General features: G+C 29.7%; 1 protein-coding gene across 1 annotated transcript in view; it reads left to right on the top strand.

The window, feature by feature from the left end:
- The window catches only part of LOC145323781 (uncharacterized), an 83,572-nt gene that overhangs the window by 31,392 nt on the left and 37,790 nt on the right, over positions 1-14,390 (top strand). The window contains exons 5-6 of the mRNA XM_080166318.1: positions 12,316-12,449; positions 12,698-12,746. Coding sequence (XP_080022444.1) covers positions 12,316-12,449; positions 12,698-12,746 — 183 coding nt within the window. The remainder of the gene's footprint in view (positions 1-12,315; positions 12,450-12,697; positions 12,747-14,390) is intronic.

Raw genomic sequence — 14,390 nt, 5'->3', positions numbered from 1 at the left:
CCACGGGAAATAGTATGTTAAGATTGCATTGCAAAGTATATTCTTAATCCATTTCAAAAGATGTTACGTATGGAACAATCACAATTAAATTTGATGCTTTTTTGCCTCCTTTTGTACTGTAAATATTAGAGTTCAATTTCTTTAAAATAGTCTTATGTCTATGTTTAGATTTAAATGTGTATATTACAAATCTAATCTTACTCACAATTTAAATTTAGAAAAACAAAAGGATTCTTTTTAACTTATGATAATTTTTTTTAAAGCTTTAAAATTCTTGAATGTTTGTTAATTTGTCTAAGGTCAAAAACTAAAATTAAAACATTTTAATATTCTAACTTTATATTGCTGCGCTACTTATGAACATACCTGCCCTGTATTGTCCATGTACTACGAAAAGTTGGCATAGTTTTATGCTGTTTAAAAAAATTAAAATTCAGAAGAATAAAAATTAAATACCGCTAACCTTAACAACTTTCAAATTGGCAATGGATACATCTTATCTAAGTCTAGTTTCAAGGGTATTTAATTCTCCAAAATCACATCTAGGTTTCTAGCTATAATAGCCTTCTACTGTAATGTTATACTAGTCCGGTTTCATGGCTTTTGAAATTATATTCTATCTGTTTTGGCAGCCATTACAACCGTGGTTAACTTCAATGTATATCATTTTAAATTCAATATTTAAACAAAAGAATTTACATTTTTGGTGGTTACAATTTAATCAAGATTTCAATACAAACATAGGTCAGGTTAGTTTAGGTTATATTTAGTACTGGGTAGCCCCGTAGAGTAAGGAAACTACAGTTGTTTTTTTTTTAAAGTACCAACCCCCCTTATTTTAAATTTATTATCAAAATATTTTTTTGAAGGGTGGAAAATCATTGCCATTTTAGGAAGGCACAATTTAATAGACAATACACCTTTAACTTCAAGTTAATCTTCCCCTAAATAAACATTAGACATGTGTTAACTTTTAACATGGGTGGGTTGTTTGTTATTATGAGGGGGGTAGTAATGAAAATTAATTTACCAATTATTGTCCTTTCTCTGGATAAAATGAGAAACCAAGATGACTTTAAATTGTCCATGAACTTAAATTAATGTGGGTTACTTAACTTTTAGAGTTGTGTAGACTCAGGGATTTGTTGGAGAGGACAATGGACAATAAATTTGAAATAAAGTCCAATGATGATAAATAAAATTACCATTTTTAGAAAGATTATTAGAAAAGTTTAGACACTGTTAATCTGGTATGACCAACAAAAATTTAAAAATTCCCCAAAGTTTTAAGCGAACAATTAAGAATTATGTGTAGTTAAAAATTTGGGTACAAGTAAACATAATTTATAGTCTATTGCCCCTTACTCCCTGGTCCTTTCACTTTTCAGTGTTGTTTTTTCTTGTAAAGTTATAATTTTAGAAGCAAAGTTACCCTATATATTCTTTTCAAAAACAAAAATTAACTAGTGTTCTTTTAGAAGATTTATCTGACCTTAGAGTATAAACTGACCTTTGAATATTTAAAGAGGATTTGATAAATTGTTAAAATCAATTATATTTTGAAGAAAATAATCCCAAAACCTTTCTCATGTTTATTTTTTGTACATATTTTTATATGTATATTTTGTAGGATGACTGACAGGGCAACGGACAAAGTAAATTACATACTGGATGATTTATGGTAAAGATAATTTTCATGAAATTTTTTACCTGTTTATCTTATATAGCAGCTGAGAAAATCACATTTCCCCTATAGCATTACAAATTGACCGCAAGACTGACAGACAAAATGAATCATAAATCATATTTGCTACTTGCAAATTTAAGCATAAATAGAAAAGGTTAGAAGTATTTCATATTTGTATCATATGACGTTTTACTTCATATTTTGTATAAGCATTTTAAGTAAATTAATAATATTATATTATACTAATGGAAATCTTACTAAACATATATTAAATTTTGCCTAATTTGTTTTAATGAATGATTTTAAAATTTGATAAGTGGTGGTGGTAATGGCATTATCCTTTTTATTGATTCTGGGCAACAACCTCTTTGTCCAAGATCTAAAAAGTCGTTTTTTGGGGCAGGGTTTTTCTTCAAAGTGTATAGCAGAAATAAGTTAAACACAGGTTAGGTAGTATTTCTGGTTTCAATGGTTACCTTATGCTAGGTTAGTTAGGTGATATTGTGTATAAGGCAGCCCTGCAGGTTTTGCCCCCTCCCTTCTCCCCATGGCAGACATGTATGTATATGACTTTTTGAGAGTTAATGAGAATTTTTTTAAAGAAAGGGGTACTAATTTCTTGGTCCAATATCATCTGGAGGAAAAGTTCTTGTTTAATTAATCTGCTTAAGTAGTTCTTTGTTTTAATATAATTGATATAATTTATCAAATTAAACACGTAAATTTTATATAAAATATCATTCTTTACATAAGTATTTTACTCAAGATCTCTAAAAGGTTTCAGTAAGGTTATATAATTATTTACTACACCAAAGAATATATGTATGTTCTATGTGGTTTACAACAGGTTAAAAACTCTTTTTGAAATAATATATGCATATAAATACTGGAGTTGTATCTTAATTTTGTAGTGTAGGTTTGTTGTTGTTGCAAAGGAAGTTGGGTTTGCATCTAGCCAATGCTTTTCTAAATTAAATAAACAGGACAACTATTTTCATATGTACACAAGCAGCACTTTTACAATAAGAAAATCATTTTTTACAAGAAAAAATCAATCATAAAGTTTAATAATACTGTAAGAGTAGAAAATTTCTTATCCATTCAAAAGTTTTTTTTATTGTTAAAATAGATGAATACTCAAAATTACAAATATCTTGTTAAATAAGTTCATAACATATGAACTCAATCTTGTCAACTTTTATACCTATTTTCCATTATTTTCTTACACAAAACATTACAATCTTATTTATTGATATTAAAATAAACATAAAAAAAACAGAACAACTTTTATGAATTAATGATTCAAATTTGAATGTGGTAACTTTGATGAATAAACTTTGATCTGGGGATTTAAAAAGAAATGCAATGTGCAGGACAAAAATTTTAAATGAAACATTTCAACTTTCAAAATAATTCTAAACTTTAATATTTCATTCAATAAAGTATAAAATGAAAAGATAGCAAAGGATTATTTTAAAAATATTTTTTTAACAAGTGAAATTATATTAATCACCTAAATATAGCATTTTTACAAGCTGTTAATCTGAAAATTAAATATATAAATATATATCATATTACAAAATGTAAGCAATCAAGCTATTAAAATCTCTCTACAACCAAGAGAGTTTTAGTCATTTTACTTTAAAATGTTCTTGGCTGCATTAATAATTATGTACACAATCATTCTTGTTGCTTTAAATTTTGCTCAATTGCAGAACACCTGCAAAAGTTTAAGATAGGGGCTCTATATAACAGAACTTAAATGGAATAGTATGGTAAGGAGGGGTTAAAAAAGAGAGAATGGGTGGCAGAGCAAAGTGGTTCCAACTGTAATAGAAATATTTTTTTCTTGTATTGCAAGAAGGCCATTTAGAATTTTACAATATAAGAAGTACAATGAAATGTGTAAATGGAATTAGAAACAATTTTGTAATTAATTTGGCTTTGGACAATCTAAATGAGATTTAACTGTGAATATTAAAATCTAGAAACGTGATAACATAAGCAGATACATTTAACAACGTATTTGAGCTACAAAAGGCAGAAAGCCTCTAAATAAAACCTTTAATTTTCAAGAAATTCTGCAACCATTAGCACCTCTGAAACGGATATATTTCGTTTGTTGTTCAATTTGCTGAATATTTACGTTCACTGATTCATAGAATCTCTACAATGCTCTAAAAGTAAGCTTTGGTGGCTTGATTTAAAACATTGCTTTAAGATTACTGTAACAATTGGGTTTGAAATTACCAGGGTCTTACACATTCAGATTTTTTTTATATAAATTTAATATGGTATAAATCATTGCGCATTAGGTATAATTCCCAAAAGGGTAAAGGCACCCTGCAGGTGCTAGGCATAGGAAAAATTTACCTCACCTACCATTATTTTGAATACAGGGGGAAGGGAGTAGGTACTGCTTAATTTGTATATTCAGGAAAAACACTCTCTTCTCTCCCTCTGAATGATTTATTTTGATAAAAGAATTATTTCTATTTAGAATACAATACATAAAAATCCTTTTTATATGATAATGGATGTAGAATATGTCGATGAAATAACATGAGAAATTTTGTCGTCAATTTATGTTGCAATTTCCCCCCGCATTTTTTGGTCGGGCCTTTTATCCAGTAGGAGGAAAGAGGATGGGGTAGATCGTAATTTTAGCCCGATACAGAGTTCACTTTATTATATCAAATGAAAATCTTGTTTAAGATCCAAATAATAATACATCCATTTATATGTCAACAAGGAGTGTAAAATATTTGGACACCTCAAACTATCCTGTGCACGCACCTGTTCTGCTGCATACCTAAAAACTTGTAACTTTTATAGTTTCAACTTTTAGTCAACATACAACTACTCTTATGATTTGTACTGTAAGATTGATCATCATTCTTACTAGTATTGGAGCTTTAAATACTCTTATGAAAGTAACAAGATCTCAAAGGTTTATAGGAGTTTAGGACGAGTAAAGGGATTAAAACAGCCTAAAACCACCCTGCAAGACAAAGTTGTAAAGTATAGGTATATTGACCAAATAACTTTATATGGCCTAATTTTATAATTTGCAGCGACGTTAAAGTTGCACAAAATTCTTGACAAAGATGGTTCAAGTTTTATACACTCAGGAATTTGAGGATAGGTCATTGTACAATAATTTTATATTTCATCTATTATTGTCTGTAAATTTAATGGGCGCTTTACTCAATCACTTTGTTGAGCACTGGAAACTTTCTTTCTTTAATTAACCAAACTAAATAAGGGCAGGTAGATTTTTGTTTGTGTGTTTATTACTATAGTCCAGGTTGGGTTAGGTTATAATGGGCACTGGGTTTCCCCGCAGGGTTAGGGCTCTAACGATAAGGCTCAACAGAATTTTAGGACAAGTAAGTTAAAATTATCTAAAAAAAATTCAGCATATTTTAAAAAGTCTCTTCTCCATGATTCTTATTCTTTAAAGGAAACTTTTAATTTACATGTTTCATTTTGGAAATTGCCCTTTTCAACTTTGACAGATTTTTTTTTCTTAAGAAAAAATTTGCTTTTTGAATAAAAGTTTAACAGAATTTTTAAAGTTTAGAAGCATAGCTACTATATAACTTTGATGTGTTCGGCCGGTTGTCCATTAGTGAAAAAATAGAAATTCCCTCACAGATGAAAAAAACCTATATACATATGTTATTGAGTCTATGCAGTACTAAAAAATATTTTAATTTATGTATTTGAAATCATACTTAATGATACTTAAAATATGTTAGATTTTTATGGAATGCAACAATACCTGTGTTATTTTACAATGGAATGCTTTAAACCAAATTTTAATCAGAATCGCAATTTTTCTTCTTTTAGCAAACATGTCAACTGGTCTGTCAGTCTAATTTTGCTGCTTGGTAAAATTAAACCTTTTCTATCTTCTGCTGTTATGTCTTATTAGGGGAAATACACTGGCCCAAAAACAGTCACAAAATATAAAATACATACAACTTCCAGACAAAAAACATACCATAAAGAGTGGATTTTTTTTCAAAAGTCTTTTGTTTGAAGTTTGTTGGTTTGTTTCATCTAGTAGAGTCCAAACTTTTCAACCAATAATCTTAATCTTCTTAAGTGACAATCATTCTTTTCATCATGGGGGATGTACATTAATTAATTTATCATCCATTACCTTATACCTCAAGAACCCTTTTAAATTACACTAACCAAATATTAATACCATCTTTAACACAAAAAAAGCTTTAAGAATGTGAACATGCTTATAATAATTAGGAATGAAATGTTATAACTAATTATACTAAGTTATAAATGAGACAGACAAAATAAATTACTTTTCTTTTAAAAGCTAATTAACACCTCCAACTCATAAGACAGTCGGGGTCATAATTTTAACTTACTTTTAATGTTTTAGTTTAAATATTACATTAATACATAATTAACATTAGGTTGTTTCTTGACTGCTTATTTAGAATAAGATAGGTGTCAGCTGTCTTAGAGCGTCATGGCTGCTTTAAGATGTCGAGCACTAAAACTTAAACTCTTATTTGATACAAAATATGGGGATAGAGGGTATTTATCCTTGCCTGACGTAAAGTAATAAACATACAAACAAAACTGCCCTTACCAAATAGTTAAGAAATAACAGTGAAGGGGGGGATCAGTGCTTCACTAGGCATTTTGAAGGAACCCGCTGATAATCTTTAAGCAAAAACTTAAATTAGACTATTAATAACGTTGGTTGCTTTTATGATTCTTAATTTTTTACTTTCCTTCTTTTCACAACACCTTCTTGTCATGTTGTCATGGGCTAATTCCTGTGCACGCTCTGATTTCTTATACAAACTATAAAATGGAACTTTAATTCTTCCCTTTATAAATGATATGTAGTGGTGTCAACCTTTATTTGAAAACATTAATTATTATAATAATGAAAAAAACTGTTTAGACTGGTTCATTCTGTAATCCTTATAATAAAATAACAGGATGTTTGTCTGTGTGTACCGAGAAATCAGTCAGGCTAACCGCTGAAACGAAATGGTTCTTCTTAACAGTGTAGCTTCTCATAGGTCATGAAAAGGCATATAACTTTTTCGGGGGTGGGTACCACAACCCTCCCAAGAAAAAAAAGTCACCTCCAAATTTTGAAAAAAAAACTATAATTAAAATTGGAGGGAGGTAGGGGTCGACCACTGCCAACTATTCTTTTCTTTTTAAATCTAAAACAAAAATTTTTTTTGTCAAATTCAACTACCCCCTCCTTAAGTGCCCCTAGAGGTATCTAGGGGCGTATCCGCTAGTTTACAAATAAAACAAAGTAAAATAAATAATATTTTCCTTTATCAGACAGATATTTAGAAATATATTGTAGTTTCTCTAAAAAAAAAAACATATTTGTAAATAGTGATAAATAAGGTGATTCCTAATAGGATATGGTATATCAGGTTTGATTTCCAATGCTTATTTTGACCCTCGCTACCTTTTGATATGAAAATAAATTTATGAATGTGTTTAAGCTGTTAATGATGTATTAAATAAAACCCATTTATTTATCCTCTAATGGTGTGAAGCCATAATTTGTTTGGAAATTAGCAAAATATAAACTTATTTTATCATTAATAATATTTTGGGGTTTATGTATAATTTAATGGTGTTAATACTAAATGGATTTTTTAATAATTGTCACATATATAGTCGACATATTATTAAGTTCAATGTCAATATTGATGGTTGACATTCTAGCGATAGGCAAGTTCAAGGGTATATGGCGACTTTATAGGTTTAAGAAAAAGTGGTAGTAGCTGACATATTATCAATCTATCATAATGACACTATAACTACTTGTCGACCTAATGGCAGTTATTAGTTAGCAGGTATTAACATATTTCTAGTAAGATATATAATAAAATTTACAAACACACACCCACTTGTCAAAAAATCTGTGACTAAGTTTTTGCTAGTGGTAGAAGTGGCAGCCTCCCATAAATAGACCGTTTCTTAATTTCGTTATGTATTGATTTGCTTTCAGGTTACTTTTAAAACCTTACATTCAATTTAAATTTTTTCATTAAATGTTTAAAACTGGTTTTTAAACTTACTTAGCAGGAATAACGTATGTACGTATGGATAGAATAACCTCAGTTAAAGAGTAGCTACGCTACTTAAAAAAAATCTTTGCTTTACTTGTATGGCCTAAACCTTTAATTATATGCTGTACATGACAATTTATATACAAATATGAAACCTAAATTATTATTGAACTAAATTGACGGCAATACCCCTTAAACTGTTATTGGACCAAAAAGATTAATACTTTTTTATACTAGCTGCTGCTCCCCTATATATATTGTTTTTATTTCAAACGATATGATACATATTAACAGATTTTGTCAGATTATATCCATGTTGCGTTGATGTCTCCAAAAATAGAATTTTTTTTATATTTTTTGTGTGATTTCTCTTCAGAGGGTGTTAGTACCCTCCCCCAAAATAGTTATAAACCTTTCCGGGACCTATGAGTAGCTACCCTGTTAGGGAGAGCCCTATGGGTCTAGCAGTTAGCGAAATCATTCGGTACAAACATACAGACACACATCCCTTTACTCTACTCTATTATCAGGCTTTGTTGGTTAAGCTAGGGGTAAGAATTTGGGGGGGGGGGATAGGGTCCACACTTCGGTTGGAGGAATTTGATGATTTATATACAAAAATTAAACTTTAATTGTCATTGAAGACACACATCCTGTTACTCTACTCTATTATCAGGATTTGTTGGTTAAGCTAGGGGTAAGAATTTGGGAGTGGGGGGGGGGGGGATAGCGTCCACACTTCGGTTGAAGGGATTTAATGATTTATATACAAAAATTAAACTTTAATTGTCATTGAAGTAAATTGTCTTTTCTATTCGTACACGATTATTTTAACTTTTCTATAATATGGTTAAAATGGTTATGATCCTTCGCTACAGACAAACAGACAGACAGACACATATAAAGTTAGACAACCATCCTATCACTTTTATGTAAAAAGTATTTTAAAATGTTGCAATATGTCTTTACTTCGTTAATTATAGAAAAAGTTGTCTTTTTTTATTTATTAAAAAAGATCTTCAAAAATATTTAAGATACAATATGCAGAACTTTTTGATTGTTTGATAAAAAAATACATTTCTCCTTTTCCCATAGTATTCGTGGATAAAATAAACTATAATTTAAAGTCCAATTAACTGTAAATATTTTATGAATTCTACTCTTTTTTGTAGAGTAAAATGTTTCTATACGAAATTCGAGCCAATTTCAATATTTCCAAGGCGTAGCTATTGTACATTTATTGTTTTTCTTTTTTATATTTATAATGGTTAGCTATTATTATAGAAATACTGAGAGAAAGATTTCTGTAAGAATTAGGTATAATTTGGAAGCGTTCTCAAATTTAACATCTTCTTTGAAAGCCCTCGATTTTGGTTTGTAAACCTCTTTTTTGATCTACCTTCGCTTTTATGAATTTTGTAACCCTTGCATTATAGCAATTTGATATTAAAAAGGTTTAAACGTTTTACAAAGTGTGAATCATACACTTTTTATAATGATACAAAATTGTCATTTCACTAAAAATATAATCAATAATGTATACACAATTTTTCTATACTGCAATACAAGCACCTTCGGCTCCAACCTTTAAAGGACCAGTTTTCAAGCGGAGGATTTGGATATATAGACAAAAAACAATCCAAGATATGTAGAAATCTTCCTTTAAAAGCACAATATAGCCAGTCTTTATTTCTCATGATATGTTGCTTCAGACAAACAATACCTTACAAATAAGCTGGATCTTTAAGTCATTTAGTGGTGCGCTAAATCGGGGCGATCCAATTCACCCCGGTTTGGCGCGGCAATGACACTCTTTGAGTGCCATTGCCGCACCAGTACCGCGCCACTGGGCGCGCTGGTTCGCCCATTCCATTTTGATTTAAAGATTGAAATCTAATAATATCTTGGTGCGCTGAACTGGATTGCCCTGATTTAGCGCACCACTAAACGATTTAAAGATTCAGCTCTAGATACATGTGCGCACCTGGGCTTTGTTTTTGAAAGGGGAGATGTTATAGCGTAAAACCAACCTGTACCTTTTTAGAAATGCCCTAAAATGGAGAATACAATCAGTTTATTGGCAAGTGAGATCTTTATGGACAAATGAAAACTAATAACACTAGGATGATATAAAATAATTTAGGATTCATCTAAAATTCAACAGATTTTTGAAATTAAGTTCTGATCCCATGAAAGTATTAGGCCATCTATGGCTAAGGTGGTCAAAAACATAAACCGCTTAACCCCCCCCCCCCCATTTTTTAAATATATAGAAAATAAGCTTTGCAGCACTAGGACACAATAGTTAAGGTTTAAGGGTTAAGCCCCTCTGTAGTCCTAAGGGGTTAGGAATATTTCCCATTCAAAATTTATTTTCAAGGAGTGTGACTCTGTATATTGTCGCCCTTGTATGATATATTACAGCAGTCAAATTATATAAATATTGAAATTAGATTTGAAACTAAAACACTTCAGGTTTAATTTCAAAACCATTTATCAGTTCTGTGTGTCAATGAGTTTAAAAGGCTGGTTTTATAGATTTCTTTATATTCTATAAATCCACAAGAACTTGTTTTATTTAATTTTTGTGGTTGTTTTACATCAGCTTGTGGAAATCAGTTTAAAGGATTTAAATTACTATTCGAATAGAAAAAAATACACAGATCAAAAAGGAAGAACAAAGATTAGGACAGTTTAAAAATATTTTGAATAAGAAAAAAATGTAGCGTGAATAGGGGAGTAAAAGTAAAATATGACAACCCATACTACTGTCATACTATTTCGCATCGGTTGACTTTAGATTGCACCAAAAGTTTTAAAATTATAAGGTAGGGTGCAGTGTAAGTTTTCAAGTGGTCTGGGCTTCATTTCATACAGTTTAAAGGACATCAAGTTTTAATTTCAGAGAATGTTTTAACCTCCATCCCCTCCCCCCCAATTATTTTAAATTTTTATGTTTTTTTATGCGTCCACAATTAAACGTTGCTAAAGTAAGCCTAAAAAGACAATTTTCCTTGTTTGTAGTCAAATTTTAAAAATCCAAACAAAGATCAGTGAAATATAATATCTATTGAAAAAATATATAATTAATAATAACTGGCCATTTTTGAAAAAAATTCATGAACTATCCAATATTGTGATAACTCTGCTTTACTGCTTTTGTTGCACTACTTCTGGTCATAATTGAGTACATTGGACTATAAAATACACTGGTCTCCTAAGTGTTATAAACTATTAAACACGTTATAATATTCGTTAGCCAAAATACATTAAATACTTTAATTAAATCTTGAAGGATGTTTGCAATCTTGCAGTGTCAAAAGTTTTCTACAAATGATTCTAATCTACACACAGGGTAGTTTTTTTTTAAATTTGAGATTTAAATCAGTTTACCTTCCATTGTCTTATCCCTTAAGATCCCTGCAAAAACAAATATTATAATGTCCTTTAAGGCCATAACTTTGACGCTAAACTAAATTCATAATTTAATCTGCAATGTACTGTACTGCAATTCTGTACATGAATTATAAATATTAATATATATGATAATTTTTTCAGTTTTCATCAAACGTAATCTAAATTGTGAATTAAATGCACGAGAAAAAAGTTAGCTTATTTTAGGTATAAGTAGGTGAACCATATCGGTTCAGCGGTTAGCGAGATCCTTCGCTACAGACAAAAAAAGTGTCCTACTTTATATAAGAGGATACATGACTTATCCATAAATGAGCCCTTTTAAAAAAGGTATTTAATTTGGGCCAGTAATATGTTGTTTTTTTTCTTCAAACAAATATAAATGAAATTTTTAAAAGTATCAACAACAAAAAATATATTTAATAACTGTTCATGAACACAGATAAAGTGAATTGCAGCGATGATAATTCATCCGGATATTACAAAGTTTAAAAAAGAATAAATTATTTCAAAATGTAATTGAATGTTGATGGAAAAAGGGAAATTACGGGAAAATAAAATAAACATTGCATTGTAAGTCAAGGTTAGGTAATCAAAACAACTTTCAAAATAAAATAAAGACACAAAAAATGTACTATTCATGGCTCTACAAAAAAAGGATATATAGTAATAAGAATGATGTCTGTCCGTCCGTCTGTCTGTCCGTCTGTCCGTCCCTTAAGATCTCGGTAACCACTGAACCGATCGGATTCTACTCCTCAGGGTATATACCTACTGGTCCTGTGGTGGTTTTAGGCTATTTTCTTGGGGGGTGTGACACCCCCAACCCTCCAAAAAAACAAAAAATCCCCCTAATTTTTTTTTCTTTTTTTTTTGCTGAAGATTTCCTTTGTCCTTTTACGAATTTCGCCAACAAAAAATATTTGTATCACCTCTTGGGGCAAAGCCCCTAGGTGCTAGGGGCGAAGCCGCTAGTATAGTAATATAATGGTAAGGCTTTGTGCCTTTTTATATGAGCCAATATCAATGGCAAGTCCAAGACATAGCAGCAGTAGAAAACATTGTTATGGTTTTTTACCCTAATGCCACCAAAGATATAATCCACATACTGAACCTCTTTTTTCATTTTAGAATTTCCGAGCCGTGGCCCACAAATCCAGGTGGAGCGCAAGGAGTATCATGCTGGGGACATGGTGACTGCATCCTGCACAGTTCCAACCTCCAGTCCTACTCCTGCTCTGGCGTGGTACATCAATGATGAACCGGTAAGTTTTTAATGCTGAAGTAACCATATAAGTGTTCTATTCTACCTATATACAATAGTATCTTGGAATCTGCTGTTTATGGATTGATGTATTTAATTTATTTCCTTTAGTAAATTAAATAGTATTTATAATTATAATTTGATAAATGTAATGATTTTTTTGTAGATGTAATTAAGAATGCCGTTTTAGAGATTTTATTTTGTTATAGAGATGCTTAGATTCAGATTCATTAAATTTTTCTGTTATAGGTATCCGACGTTTATATCAGTAGATTGCAAGATTTCAGTTCAACAGAAGGTAAATTTATTTTGCAAAAAATCATCAAAAGCTTTGCCAAAGTCAAGGTGCTCTAAATTGACAAAAAATTAAGATTAGAGTTAAATAGTCTCTAATGTCCAAAGTATTTTGAGTTGTAAAGCTACTTTACAAATACTGTATGTTGGCCAAACATTGACCAATATAATAACAATGATTTACTTATTAATTGACATTTTTCTAACTAAAAGTATAAAATGCTTGACATTACATTTAGTTATAAACTTTATAAACAGATATGTAAACTTGGAGGACATAATATTTTTATGTAACTGGACAAAGCGTCTCAAAAATTAATCATGCAACGTCATAAAATGAGGGAGATGAGAGAAGAAGTGGAAAAGAAACCCCTAAAAAAGAGATGCATCAATGCATAATTACTCATTTTTATGACGTCACATGGCTGAGTTTGTTCAGTTAGTATTTTTATGATTTTTATAAATAGTCAGAACTGTTTTTGGGAAGCTTTTTTCATTAAATTATCATGTTTACATTGTATTTACTGCCATGCACATCGAACATTACTTTTTAAAACTTTAACACTGTTACAACAAATTTATGTGTTCAACAATGTTTAAATTTGATTGAAATTATGTGTTTTGCGGTTGTAAACCGCAATTTAATTGATTTAATTCGAAAAGACTTGTAATTTGGTAATTTCCTGTTTAATTTAAAAAGACCTTCTTTTTTTAAAATAAAATCATATTTGGTTTAATAGAATAGTTATTACTCACATAGTATTATCTACTTATTATTATCCACCTATCCAACGGAATCGAATAAATACGAAAAAGAATCTTCTATTACTAACAATCAATACTCTATAAAATCCATCAGTCACCGTTAACTGTTGTTTGTACCTAATCCAGACGGCCTATAGTTAAAATATGCAGCTGTAGCTGAATCAGTAATGGGGTTTAGCCGCTGGTTAGAAAAGACATTGGTCTCAGCTATCTTACAAGTTACAAGTTAGAAAGTAAAAATAACATCCAAAAAAAGGTAGAAAATGTTTAATAAAAAAAATTTTTTACAAAATAATTTTCCAATTGTTTTTGCATAACCTTAGAATATGCAAAAAGGAAAGATAGTAATATGTTAAATTGCAAATTAAGAGATATTGCTTATTTTAATATTTTGCTGTAATTTAGCTCATATATTATTAAAAACTTTACAAATTTTATACCATAAACATTTATACATAAAAACATTTATTTTAGTTTATAGCAAAAAGAGAAAAAAGGTACAAAATTTTAATTACATTTGGAATAAAAATAGTCAAATTTGCTCTAATCTAAAAGTTAAAGTAAAATATTTAATTTTAATTTGTTAGTAAAAATCAAATGTTAAAATAAAAAGACAAGAAATGTGTTTTGTTTTGTTTTTAAAAACATTTTTGCCTAAGTATGCAAAACAACATTAATAATATACAATAAAAAGAATAGTTAACTATGAATTAATGAAAATATGACAAATTCTTTAAATCATTTATAATTATTAGCCATATAAAATTGAGAGCTAAGAACATTTCAGAACAGTTTATACTAGATAAAGATTCTTATGAGATATTCTGATTTTAAGACGGACAGACAAACGGTCAGAAAGAAACTCTACGACCCATTTTATTCA

Source organism: Acartia tonsa, chromosome 7, assembly GCF_053477335.1.
Source record: "Acartia tonsa isolate MP-2025a chromosome 7, ASM5347733v1, whole genome shotgun sequence".
NCBI classification, from domain to species: Eukaryota; Metazoa; Arthropoda; class Copepoda; order Calanoida; family Acartiidae; genus Acartia; species Acartia tonsa.
Note: the sequence above shows the minus strand (reverse complement) of the source record. Positions and strands in the feature narration are given on the sequence as shown.